Source organism: Chrysemys picta, chromosome 7 (assembly GCF_011386835.1).
Source record: "Chrysemys picta bellii isolate R12L10 chromosome 7, ASM1138683v2, whole genome shotgun sequence".
In the NCBI taxonomy this organism is placed as follows: domain Eukaryota; kingdom Metazoa; phylum Chordata; order Testudines; family Emydidae; genus Chrysemys; species Chrysemys picta.
In genome coordinates, this window is record NC_088797.1 from 79,749,634 (window position 1) to 79,763,872 (window position 14,239).

General features: G+C 40.1%; 1 protein-coding gene across 28 annotated transcripts in view; it reads right to left on the reverse strand.

The window, feature by feature from the left end:
- Positions 1-14,239, reverse strand: part of ANK3 (ankyrin 3) — a 548,316-nt gene that overhangs the window by 140,183 nt on the left and 393,894 nt on the right. For all 28 annotated transcript variants that reach the window (XM_065553406.1, XM_065553396.1, XM_065553399.1 and 25 more), the window contains 5 exons: positions 12,406-12,603; positions 10,098-10,196; positions 4,445-4,543; positions 2,784-2,882; positions 794-991 (listed from right to left, as the gene is read on the reverse strand). In XM_065553406.1, the coding sequence (XP_065409478.1) occupies positions 794-991; positions 2,784-2,882; positions 4,445-4,543; positions 10,098-10,196; positions 12,406-12,603 (693 nt within the window). The remainder of the gene's footprint in view (positions 1-793; positions 992-2,783; positions 2,883-4,444; positions 4,544-10,097; positions 10,197-12,405; positions 12,604-14,239) is intronic.

Consider the following 14,239-nt stretch of genomic DNA (forward strand, 5'->3'; position numbering starts at 1 on the left):
TCACGTTACTTCTTGTTTCTTTTCCTTCTCTTACATAGCTGTTAACCACAGTAGGTGCAGCTAGTCTGTCTCTTCTTTGTTTCCAGATACCTTCATGGGCCTGGAGGTGGTTCTTTGCAGGGAAAAGCCCAGACACCCATTGAAGCAGCTGGAAACAAGGAGCAGCAGCCAACTATGTAATCAGAATAGCTTTCCACTGACAACCAGCAAGTGCTTCATTGGTCACCAGTGGTCCCGGACATGGTTTGGGAAGCACTCATATCTATGCCACTTGGTGAAAATTTCAGCTGTGCACTCCTTTCACTATGAAATCAATATACACCCAAATGGAATCATGCCCATAGTTTGCCTGGAAAAGGGCAGACATTTTGTTGTTTGGAAGAGTAGAAATGTTTTTGTCTTATGGTAAACAACCTAGAAATTAGTATTCTATCTCTGGAGTTCATGTTGCACTTATGCCAGCTAATGTTCATCACACACGATAGGCATTGCTAGACAAATGTGCTAAGTTTAGTCTTTAAAAATTAGACAAGTCTATCAAAGCAGATTACAGATATCCATGAGAACAATTGAGCCGTGACACTAAAAAAAAAATCAATATGTTTTTATCACGAGGCTATGTTATAAATCAAGCATAGAAGTGCAAACATGTTATCTTTATCCTCCTGGATAATAGAATGCAGTTAATTCCTATGTCACTTGGTATGCACATGTGACTCCTGCACCAAATTCACTGGCAACTAATCCAAAACCTTTTAAAGCATTTGAGCGATCACTTCTACAACTCCCTTACCTTTGTAATTATAGCTAAAGATGCACCATGATCCAAAAGAACTGAGGCTACATCTTCATGTCCCTCTCGAGCAGCAAGATGTAGTGGTGTATACCCAGAAGTAGTGGCTGCATTCGGAGATGCTCCTTGCTGTAACAACTGCTGCACTATATCAGCTTTTCCCAATCGGGCAGAAATGTGTAGTGGCGTTTGGTCATCCTAAATATAAAGATGACAGGAATACAGTACAGTCTGCATAAGGACATTATTTGCTGAGATGTTGTTGTTATGCAACTGTAAATGACTATTAATTCTATCAAGGCTAAAACTACTGAATAGTCCATGCTGTTTTTCCTCTCTGTCATATGATTAAGGGGTGTAGTGCCCGAAGGTGCTTTGTTACAGAAAATGTTTCCCACACACAATGTGATCAAGAACAGAAAATAAGGTATTCAAGTTTCTCAATCTGTTCCTGCATTGCATCATTTTACCATGAAATTATATTGCAGGCCATATTGTACTAAGGGCCTCATCAAAGCTACAGTGGATTTAGAGCTGTCCCTTGACCGGATTTATAGAGGTATTTAGGCACTTAGTGGGATTTTCAAAAGCATCTAGGCACCTAACACCCAATGAAATCAATGAATTTTAGGCTCCTAGATGCTTTTGAAAACCCCACTATGCATCTAAATACCTTTACAAATCTAGTCCGAAGATCTTAACCTGTTCTATGACCTCCTGCAATATCTAATCACACCAGAAGGAGTTTGGGATGGAGTGAGAATCTTTGGCACTTAATTTCCTTATTTTATGTATTAAAACATATCTTTTATGTTTATTTAGAAGTGAGCAATTCCTTTCATAGTCTCTGTCTCAATAATGGGGAATTCCAGAGAAACTGGTAAAAAGTTTCAAATTTGTTAAAAAAAAAAAAGTAAGGGTGCCTGTTATACTTGGTTATGCTCAATTATTATTTTTTTAAAAACAGAATACTACAAAAATTATGTGGCACTGAAATCCATGTTCTTTTATAGAGATTGCAATGACTCATTTCAGAACAGCAATGCCACTGTACTTAGGCTTAGGAGTTGCTCTGAGAAGAGCCTCACAGATTATTTTCAGTGAAGAAAAATAAATAGATTGAGTCACTTAAGTGTAGTCTGTGACCTTGCACCAGGGGCCTACCAGATCATTTCACCTTCTTTCATTAGTTGTTTCTGTAAATTATGTACTGACATTTTCCTACACTTCCACATTGCACGATCTTGGTTCCAAACAATCTCAGTTGTCTTCAACAAACTATCCTACCATGTCACACCACCTCCCCTTGTTCCTCCCCACAAAGAGACTAGGAATAACCCAAATTTACTTAATTATCCATTCTTTGGTGACAGCACCTTTTTCCAATTGAGACATCCTACTTCAATCATCCACTCCTTAATATCTGATCTATTATGGAGAAATTCCTACAGGTAAATTGCTATTGCTTTGAAACCACTGTATTTTTTGCCTGACTGTGACATGGCAGTCCAACCATCACTGCTTTCTTCTCTGCAAGGCTACTACATCTGACTTTTAGGTGTTCCAGTGATGTTAGCACTGTCTGGAGTCCTGTGTGAAGCATTCTTTCAAAGTATATTTATTTTTTGAATGTATACAGAGCAAAGCTTTGTGAGATGACAGCAGATGCCTATGGCACAGGGATGATAGTTTTACACATAATAAAAACAATTTCCCCCCATCCAGTAAAACTGAGGGGAAAAATGACCATCAGTATCAGCTTGACCCCATCTGCCTTATCTATCCATTTGTAGTGCCCTCACCGTAGTATCTGAGCACCAAACAGAAACAAAAAAGATCATTACCACAATATAAAGACCAACACACGGTTTCACTTCCTTGCTCCCTCCCCAGAGGCTGGGAAGAAAATGTTTCACTTTAATTGGCAAAACGTCCTGGCTTTGCTAAGTGTACCCTTTGTTTATTTATTATACATGGAATATTAACTTACCTTAGCTTTAGCTTCTACCTGAGCTCCATTTTGTACTAGGTATCGAACAACTTCTGCTTGGCCAGCTCTGGCAGCCATATGTAGTGCTGTTTCTCCTCTCTAACATGTAGTAGTGAAAGCAAAACACAGTCAAAGATTCAGTAAAAAAAAAAAAACATGTTTAATCAGTAAAAAAACCTCATGATCCAATTTAAAATAATCACCACATGATTTTTTTTTTTTTGTTAAGGAGTAGTTTGTGAGCAGGATGTGGAAGCAAATCAATATTTGACCTCTAGAGCTATACCTTGGAAAGTAATTTATTCCAGCATCAGTTTGCTAATAGGATAGTACATTAGTGTTCTCTCCTTTTGTTGAAAAGAAAACAAAGCTCTTGTTCATTTGTAGTCCATTTACAATGTTAAAATGATGTCAAATTAAATGACCACTCAGTTGGTCAAACATTTAGAATGATTGCAAATTTTATGTATTCAGATGTGCTGATTTTCCTCTACATTTCTGCTGTTATGCCCCATGACCCAAATGTCTGTTGTGATCTGACAAGCACTCGGTTGAGTGAACATAAAAAATCATTACTAAGTACATAAATCCAAGGCTTAACAAAAGATGCATATCCAAGGAAACCAGAATGATTTCAAGAGGGAAATTGTTTTCTTGATTTTTGTACTTCGCTGGATCTTTTAATCCAAATGTTGCCTAAATTACAGATGGTGCTGCATGTGTGCATAATTTAATATTGTTTACAGAACAAACCATCTATACAGTGCTTTCTTCTGATAGTGTCCATCTCTCTGTTTTGAAGAGATACTTTCATGCCAAATTATAAAAGAAGGATTCAAATTTACATCCTTCTTTTTTCCTAAAGCAATGAGTGTAGTTTGTCAAGTACACACCTAAACACCACTTCCCTGGGAGCCTGGGGCATGCAGCGCTCCTCCAGTAAAAGTGCACTTGTACGGCTGTATGGACACATGCAATATGTCCTGACAATCTGCTGCAATCTGTTGACAACAACAGAACTTGCCTTAAATGGTAAGGCCTCTGGTGTTCTGGGGAAGCAGAGCTCAAGCAGTCAAGTGCACTTCTCAAAAATTAGATGTGCTAAGTTAAGCTATAGTGAGTGAGTTCTCATTCTTTAGGTTAGCAAATAAATAGATTAATATAATCAGTTCAGGATAAAACTAAGGCCATATCTACACTAAAGGCACTACAGCTGCAATGCCACAGCTATACTGCTGTAGTGCCAGAATGTAGATGCTTCCTACCCTGACAGAAAGGGGTTTGTCAGTCAATGTAGGTAATCCATCTCCCCAAGCTGTGGAAGCTAGAGAGATGGAAGAATTCTTCTGTTGCCCTACCTGCACCTACACCAGGGTTAGGTCAGCTTACCCATGGCTCTTAGCAGTGATAACAAGGTCAATCTAAATTTTAAGTGTAGATCAGGCCTAAAGCAAAATTTTCCCAGGGTCCTGTAAACCCACTTGAGTGATCCTCGGCTCTCACAACTCCCACTGACTTCTTGAGGAGCTATGAGTGCTGATCACCTCTCAAGAGGTGGTCAACACCTTACAGTATTGGACCCTTAAATAAATACCAATATCAGAGATTCTAGTTCATTAAAAATGTGTTTCCATGCTACTGAGAAGAAAGTCATTGCTCACCACATTGGTAGTGTTGGGTGATGCTCCATGATGCATCAGCTGTGACACAATATTTACATGTCCCATGAAGGCTGCAACATGGATTGGAGTTAGGCCCGACTAAAAACAAACAAATGAACAAGCAAAATTAACTTGCTAGTTTTACATTATCTTCTTTGAACAAACCATGGAGACACTGAATAGTTTAAAAATCAATATACCCCAGTGCTTGCTGTTTTCAAATGACCGAACAAGGCCTTGATCTTGGAAAGACTTACACAAATATTTAGCTATAAGCACATGTGGAATTGGGGCTTTATATGTGCTTAGGATTGAGGGGTATAAATAATAAACATTATAGTTAGTTCAGAAATTCACTAAAATCTATACATTAATGAAGAAGGTGAAATTTTGCTTCCACTTAAAATTTTGCTTTTATATTAAATTTAACATTTTTTAAAGGAAATAAAGAAATTTTCATTACAAATCAATACTGGACTGGAAAGAAATGGATACAATTGTTTCTGTTATGAAGATGCAACTTGCTGAAACACAGGGTTAATGCAGGTGGATTTACGGTCGTTCCTCCCCACCACCTCCAATTTTTTTCCAAGTAAATGAAAATGCCCATTGATCATATTGGTCAATGTTATCCATCTACTTCCATGAGAGGAGACAAGTTCAAAACCACTGCAGAGTGCAGAAGAGTGCTAGCTCTACAGAACGTTTCCTTTCTCCTTGAAACTACGCAGACTTCCAGCACTAGAACTCTGTGGGGCTGCCCTTCCACAGGATTTGGGGGGATAGACAGGGGATCAGCCACTCAACTGAGCACACTCCCTTGCTGACCCCAAGGATTTCCCATCAGAAATCCAATTAATATTTAATAGTTCTCCAAGCAGCATTAGAACCCCAGAGCCCCCTTCACAGCTGCTGCTGCACAGCTGTGGTGGAAATCAGCAAGTGTCTGTATGTTCTCTAATGGAGCTGTGCTCCACGGGGAAGGATATCATTTATAAAGAGGTACCAGATCTCTATGGATCTCAGAAGATCTCTTGATTTTGGTAAATAACCCCTCACCTCATTTCATCAGAACTGTGAATAAGAAACTGCAAGTTTGTCTCCTAATCTGGAAAAGCCAGCATGAGAGAGGATGTGGCCCAAAGAATCTAGTTTGTTACTAGCTCTAACTCAGCGGTTCTCAACCCAGGGCCTGTGGGCCGCATGTGGCCCACTTAGCACACAGCTGTGGCCCAGCTCAGCTGTGTGCGAAAGGCTGAGGGCTCCAGTCTGCCCTACTGCAGGCTACCGCTGGACCCATGCCCCATGCACTGGCTGCCATCCGGCCATGCACAGTGGGGCTCATGGACCTGGTGGAGCTGGGGGTCCTAGATGCTCCTTCCCGGCGGGTCTCGGGGTCTGGGCAGCAGACTTCCCTGCCATCCAGCAGGCTCCGGATTGCCCTGCTGCCTGGCTGGGCTGCCAGCTCCCCTGCCACAGGGCTCCGGGGTCCAGGCTGCCAGCTCCCCTGCCATACGTCGGGGCTCTGGGATGCCCCGTACAGCAGGGCTTGGGGTCTCGGCAGCTGGCTGCCACCTGCCCCCCCGCAGCAGGCTACGGGGTGAGAATCCTGGCTGCCCCCTCAGCAGGGCTTGGGGTTCAGGCAGCCAGCTGTTGCCTGCTCCCCCACAGCGGGCTCCAGAGTCAGGGCCCTGGCTACCCACTCTGCGGGGCTCAGGTGCCAGTGGGTCTTGGGGTCCGGATGGCTAGCTGCCCCCCAACTCCCTGCTGTGGGGTTCGGGATCTGGGTAGCCAGTGGGGCTCAGGGTCTGCACAGCTGGCTGCCCCCTGGCCCCCCGCAGCAGGGTGCGGGCAGCTAGGGGGATCGGAGTCGTAGGTGCCCCCTGCACAGCAGGGCCTGGGGTTAGGGTCCCTGCCCCAATTCCAGCTCCTGGCCCCACTCTGTGGAGGGGTCTCTCGGCAGAGGGCACTGAGCATAGGGATTTGTGGGGGGGGGAGGTTAGGTGGGAGGCATAGTGGTTCTCAACCTGCAGCCCAGCTAACATTTTGTGGACCCCATATGCAGCCCACATGGTAAATAGGTTGAGAACCACTGCTCTAACTAGTTGTATTATTTACTATCCACCTTCTTTTATAACACTTTACAGGAAAGAATTTTTGAAGGTTTTTTTTTTTTAAATCACAAAAATAAATCCGTTATCAGATTTCATCACAAACATTAACCCATGTGCAAAAAAGGCAAGTTTTCAGCGGAAGAGAGGGGCAAGATAGAGGATCTATAAAAAGGTATGGAAACTGCAAAAAATAATCATATTAATAAACAGTTGTACAATAATGATGGCGTAAGACAAGTCACATTTGGGACCAACTTTTTCTGTCCTCCTACTCTTGACAAACAGGACAGAACCTGTTGGTTTCAGATTTCTCTAGTGAAGAACACTGTGCAGCTGTCTGGCCAATGTACTGATAGCCACATAAGAGATTAAACCACCTTTGTTCATGACTGCAAATGTAGTGGCTCCAAAATATCCTCCTCTGCAGCGTCACCATCACAGGTCACCATGATATACTAATGGCTAATGACAGAAGTGGAAGGGAAGACAGAGCAGTAGTGGTGACCAAGTGCAGTATATGAAGAAATTATTCTTCCACCATAACACCTGCAATTCTCCTGTTGAAAGAACTGTTTCTGGGTTGTGGATAACCTTATTAATCTGGGCTGTCTTCACCAGATAATGGAGTTGAGCATTTTATGCTATATTTTCTAATCCTTTGTGGATAAGATCACCTAGACTCAGACAATTACAGCTGAGCTACATTTTTGGCCCAAAGATTCATAGTTGGATCAACCCAAACATTGTTTGAATTCATGTCAATTTCAGAAAATTGTTTTAAAATAAAAAATGAAATATTTTTGGAAGTTTCAAAATGAACTGTTTCAACATCATTGAAAATGAAACATTTCCATTTTTCAGGCCACATTCACAAGGGGATTTTAGGTGCCATTCACAAAAAACCCAGGAGGAGAAGGAGGCAGCAAATGCCTCCCTTTCTTATATCCAATAGCCCAGATATTAGGACACTCACCTGGGAGTGAGAGATCCAGTTCCAATCCCCACTCTGAAGCAGGGACTTGAACCAGGTGTCCTACCACCAGGCTCTAGGATATTTTGGGGCAGGTTTCTCTCAGTCTTCCCTTCCGAAGCTGTTCCATTTTGTATAAATAATTAAATAGTCATTGGAGCAGGACCAGTATCCAGATGTCTCTCCTCCAAGGTAAGTGCCCTAACACCAGGCTACAGAGTCATTCTTTCTTTCTCTCTCACTCAACAATTATTCAAGTATTTTATACAAAGTGGAACAGCTTCACAGTCTGAGAGAGACCCATGCTACAATGCACCACAGGCTGGCGGTTAGAGCACTTACCTAAGAAGGTGGACACCTGGGTTCAAGCCCCTGTTTCAGAGAGGGGATTTGAACATGGATCTTCCACGTCTCAAATGAGTACCCTAATCACTGTGCTGTTGAGTATAAGAGGGGCACCACCACTTCCTCCTTTTTTTTTTTTTTTTGGTTTAGTTGTTTTTTGGTACCTAGCCTTTGTTTCTTTTGCTTTTATTAAAAAGGTGAAAAAAATCCCCCAAATAAAATGTTTTATTTGGCCCAAAATGAAACTTTTACTCTTTTTTTACTATGCCTAAAATAAATTAAAAAATTGGTTACAGTTTGCCCTGAACCAAATTTCCCTCTCTATTTTTCTGAACTGCCAGTGAAATGAAAAATCAGTTAATCACACAGCTCTACAAACTGCCTATTTTCACGGTTAGAAAGCCACAAGTGAGGAGAAGAAAGACAGTGTCTGTTTTGCTTAAGTTTCAGTCTGTGCCTCTCATTCATGTACTGATGGGGCTTCAAGCTATGACCTGAAAGTCAGATTCATGTCCCCTTTAGCTAGTAGAAACCAGTTGGGGCCATTGCTTAAAGCCTCCCTAAGGAAGACCAAGATGTCTGCTTCCCTTAAGGAAACACTACTTAGATCCTTATTCAAGAAAAACAACAAGGAGTCTGGTGACACCTTAAAGACTAACAGATTTATTTGGGCATAAGCTTTCGTGGGTAAAAACCTCACTTCTTCAGATGCATAGAGTGAAAGACTCTATGCATCTGAAGAAGTGAGGTTTTTACCCACGAAAGCTTATGCCCAAATAAATCTGTTAGTCTTTAAGGTGCCACCAGACTCCTTGTTGTTTTTGTAGATACAGACTAACACGGCTACCCCCGATACTTATTCAAGAAAGTATAACCTCATGCAGAAAAGTTTTCCATTTATCACCCTGTCATTTAGGTAAAGTACTGGTTGATTTTCCATTGAATAATTTAAAAAATGGAAACAAATTCACACTTCAAAGCTCTGAGAGGTAAACTGTTCCCAAGTGTAGCCTGTTTAATTTCCTTAATGGAGCAGCTAATCCTTTTTCTAACTTGACTCCTTGTATAGTTATCTCACCTTTATACAAGTGGCCGTTATTCTTAACTTGACAGGGCTCTGCACACAAATAGGACCAAATTTCCAGTGCAGTTTCATTTGGCCTCTAAATTTTTGCCAGCAATTGTGTGTGCACAATCATATGCAGCCCTAAGTAATAGCAGACTGATGTCTATTTCATTTGTAATCACAAATTACTGTAGATGAATTTCATCTCTATGCAGAGCTATCACAAGGCCTATGAACCACATAACTAGGGCCCTACCAAATTCATGGCCATGAAAAACGCGTCACGGACTGTGAAATCTGGTCTCCCCCTGTGAAATGAGGTCTTTTGTGTGTTTTTACGCTGTACTATACAGATTTCATGGGAGGAGACCAACGTTTCTTATACTGGGGATCCTGACCCAAAAGGGAGTTGTGGGGGTGTGTGTGTCACAAGGTTATTTTAGTGGGGGTCACAGCTTTGTCACCCTTAATTCTGCGCTGCCTTCAGACTGGGTGGCCGGAGAGTGGTGGCTGCTGACTGAGGGCCCAACTAGCAGCCCCGGCTCTCCAGCTGCCCAGCTCTGATGGCAGTGCCGCCACCAGCAGCAACACAGAAGTAAGAGTAGCAGTACTGCAACCCTCCCCCCTACAATAACCTTGTGCCCCCTCCCCCCCCCGCCCCAGCTTCTTTGGGTCAGGACCCCTACAATTACAACACACTGAAATTTCAGATTTAAATAGCTGAAATCATGACATTTATGATTTTTAAAATCCTATGACCATGAAATTGACCAAAATGGACCATGAATTTGGTAGGGCCCTACACATAACCCTTCAAAATAGGGTTTTTGTTGACCTTCTGCATGGGGGTGAATTTTACTCCATGTGTATAAAACTGCAGGCAGAAATATGGAGAACCTTTCTAAAAATCTGCCCCCTTTCTTCTGATGAGATATCATCTTTGTATTTTAAAATAAATTCATTATGTAGGTGTTCTGATCCGATGGTGTAACTGAGTATATTTCTATTTGCATTTGTTAATCTGTTCCTATCTAGTTGAAAATCATTTTTTTACTTTTAATAGTGTATATTTGTTAAGCAATGCACATGTATCATCTAATTGAAGAGTGTTGCATTGGCACTAGAAACCAAGCCATACATGCAAACAATGCTTCTTACCTCAGTTACAGCTTGGATAGATGCACCATGTTTCAGGAGAAGTTCCATAACCTTAATTCTGTTCTTCTTGCAGGCAATGTGAAGAGGTGTGAAACCATTCTGTTAATGAGAAAGGAAATACTTTCATATACCACCTACGCCATTACTAACGTTTGTTTTACTGAATTATTTTTGTCACTATTTTTTCTTTCACTATTTTTGTGCCAATTACCTTAATTTTAATAAGATCATTTTCTCACATGAAATATATTACTAATACAATATATTCTAAAGAAAAATATTTCTACAACCTGTATAGTGTACATTTAAAACTGCCACCTTATTTGTGATTAAATGGTAAAACAGAAAAGAAACCAAGTGAAACAAGAAAACAAGCTATCCAGAATATCCAAGACTGGTAATGTGCTGCTTACAATAGTATCTTCAATACATACATATAAAAGAGCTTCCACAGAGAAGTTTTAAAAACAGCTTACCGAATTGGGCCTCAAATCTGATGAAAATTAACTAAATTAGCTACAGTAGTATAGAATGCCATATGCTTTCATAGACACACAAGATGAGTGAGGTCATATCTTTTATTGGACCAACTTCTGTTGGTGGGAGAGACAAGCTTACAAGCTACACAGAGCTCCTGTCTCTCTCATCAACAGAAGTTGGTCCAATAAAAGATATTACCTCATGCAACTTGTCTCTCTAATACCCTGGGTCCAACATGGCTACAATAACACTAGATACAACACATGCCTTCATAGCATTCAATCAGTGCAAGTGTATGTTCCACTTAAGTATAAACAGAGCCTCCATTTATCTGGGCCCATTAATATAGGATAATGACCCGGAGAAACTAGTACTAAAGAACTGGAAAATGGGCCAAATGAAGCATAATTGTGACAAAACTGGTCACCAGGAATATCTGGATGTAAGGGGGCTCTTTGGGTGGCAGAGAACTACCAAAACAGCTCTGTGTTGCCCCCTGTCTTTTGAGGTCCTCAGCAAAGAAGGCACATCATGGAAGTATCAGCAGAAGAAGCAACTTGATCAGAGTGCATTGCATTCTGGTTATTTTTTATTAGTATGATGGTCCTTAGGAACCTGCTATAAGACAAGACAACTTAGAACAGCTCTGAGGTTGCTCTGAGACGCAGAATACAGTAGGTACAATTGAAAATCATTTTTACTCCCTCCCCAATTCTTGTGCCTTAGCCGGAATAGAGAAACTGACCCTATGCATGAATGAGTTGGCCTCTAAATTTTTGCCAGCAATTGTGTGTGCACAATCATATGCAGCCCTAGATATGCTGACATATTTAATGAGACTTCAGTAATTTCAGAATGCAGCCAAAATAAATATTACAGGACTAGAAGCCAAGCAGAATTCTGCACTCACCAAAGGGACAGACATAGTACAATGGCCTTCCCCCAAAGCAATGAAGATACGATGAGGGGGTTGTATGGAAGAGAGTGGCTGAGAGAGCAATGAACCTGGTAAATCAGGTCAATTGTAAAAAAAAGAATCAAACCAACCCTGATTGTGTAGAGGTTTGTAGTTCCGTACAGAACTCATGTAGTACTTATGAAATCAACTGCCTAACAGCATTGACCTGAGCCCAGTACAACACCAAAGTACAGTACAATTACTGTAAGAATTTAAATTTGTTTAGGATGATTATTAAAGGTATATTTATACAGACATATTTCTTTACAAAGTGAGCCATGAGAATACCTTAAAACAATATATACACACATTCGGAAACAGTTTATTTGTATGAAAAGGCAGTTTGTTTTGTTTTTAATGTAGAGAAGTGAGTACAAAGATGCAACTCAGTAAGAATACTGGATATTTGTTACATTACTTATTCTTGTTTTGCAAATTTCAGAACTTTGTGAACTCAAATATCCTCTTTATTTTAAATGTCACTTATTCATTTCCTCTTTGCAAATGTTTAGAAAATCAGAATTTCTCCCAGGCTGACAACTGCAGCAGTTAAGATTGCAGTCACTCATTCTACTCAGAATTAGAGAATCACAATAAATATCAAAATGCAAAGGGGCTCTGGTTACACTAAAAATTACATAAATCACTATTAACTATCCATAAGCAACAGTTACACAGACTGCACAAGAAAAAAAGTTAATATCAAATTGGAGCTACAGTAACTTCTCTTGAACTCCTCAAATACAGCATTAGCCTCACTGAATGTCAGACCCTGTAAACTTTCAACCAACAGAAAATAACTTTCAAATATTAGACACTGCAACTTTAGAAAACCGTTTAGCTGTGACTAGTAACCCACTGCGTACTCACCAGTGCTTTGGCATTAGGATTAGCTTTCTCATCCAAGAGAACCTTGGCAACTTTGAAGTGGCCACAGTGGGCGGCAACATGCAGTGCAGTCAGATAGTCATTAGTGACGTCATCAACAGGCACGTTGTGCTGAATCAGAAGCTGAACACAGTTTAAATGATCTCCTTGTGTTGCCATGTGCAATGGAGACAAACCATTCTGTAAATAAAAAGAAACAAATTGAAAGGGACAGACATATAGAATTGCATGCTTGTCACTGAAAAGTTTCTTTGCAACAGAGCTTTACAAGCTCCTTTGTTATGAGAAATCCCACACTGCATTATATAGAAACTAAGTGCACTGGGTCAACTTCTGAGGTCTTTACTCAGGTAAAATTCCCATGGAACTTTGAGTTTGCCTGAGTAAAGAGTAAAGTCAGGTGTACACTAGAAAACGTTTGCCGACATAGCTATACCAGCAAACATCTATCAGCAACCCCTCTTAGAGTAGATGCAGCTTATACAGGTTCCCTCAGTGAAATAAATTATATTGGTCAAAGCACTTTTATGGCAATATATAAATGTACCTACACTTGGCTTTTAACAATATAGAAATGTCTTAAACCACCATCCTGAATGGTCATTAGTAAAACTGCAAAAGTTTCTAGTGTAGACCTGCCCTAAGTAAAAACTCAGGATTTGGCCCAATGAAAAGCATTGAAAAGCCAAGTTTTCTAAGGAGAAATCTGTTGGACATTCATCTTTATAAACAATAGTTGTGATGAAAATGTGTTTTATACTGCTCACAAAACTCAAGCAACAATGTACTTTTACATATACATACACAAAATAAATTGTATGCACAAACCACACAAAGAAATAACTCAGATAGAATTCTGAATTACTGATTCCATTTCCTGGTGTTAGGATTAAAACAAGAACAAATAGACAGGAACAAAATAGATGTTGTTTGGATGAATGCATAACGGCGCCTTAAGCAGATAATGTACCTAAAATTACCTGCTTCACTTTGATTTATTTAGTGATTTAAATTTATCAATCAAAAGTGAAAAATCTTTGGTAAAGTTTTAATCAGTATTCAATTATATTTTTACAAAAACTGATTCCAGTTCAGTTGCTACTAAAATAAAAAGTAATGTTGGGTGATAATCTAATACAAATGGTTGAAATATGATTTTTAGATCTAAAATACACCATGCTTACTAACATGAAGATATCAAAACTCTTTTTTACAGATGTGGTGCCCTCATGTGACCATGGTTAGCATAAGCAAAGCACCAATGTAACTACTCAGTGGCTGTTCACAGACTTTCTGAAGCGGAGGACTGCTTTTTTCCCCTTTTTTAAAAACATGATCGTATAATAATAGGAATGACAAAAGTTATAAATCAAGGAGGAAATGCAAAGTAAACATGTTTTTAAAAGCAACGTAGAAGAAGGTGAAAGCAAACAGGCTAGCTGAGTGACATCATTTTAAACTATATTTAATTTATAAAAGCAGGGGTTCTCAGACTGGACCAAATCTTAAAAGTAAGACTATTTTGTGGGCACCTCTCCCGGTATCATGCCACACATCAGCAGAAATTGTTTACATGGAAAATTGGTATTTGGAAAATATTTAATGTAGAGTTAGTGCAACGTGATTAAGCTTTCTGGGCCACAGCTGAGAACAGCTGGTGTAAAGAATTCCCCTAAGCTATTTGTTTACAGTAAGAGTCACTAAGAGGGTTCAACACAGTTCTGTTAAATAGTGAAATGAGGAGCTTCTTCAAGTGAGAAAAGTGTAGTTTATTATCTTAACAAGAAGAGTGAATAAATTGCCCTTGTATAACTTA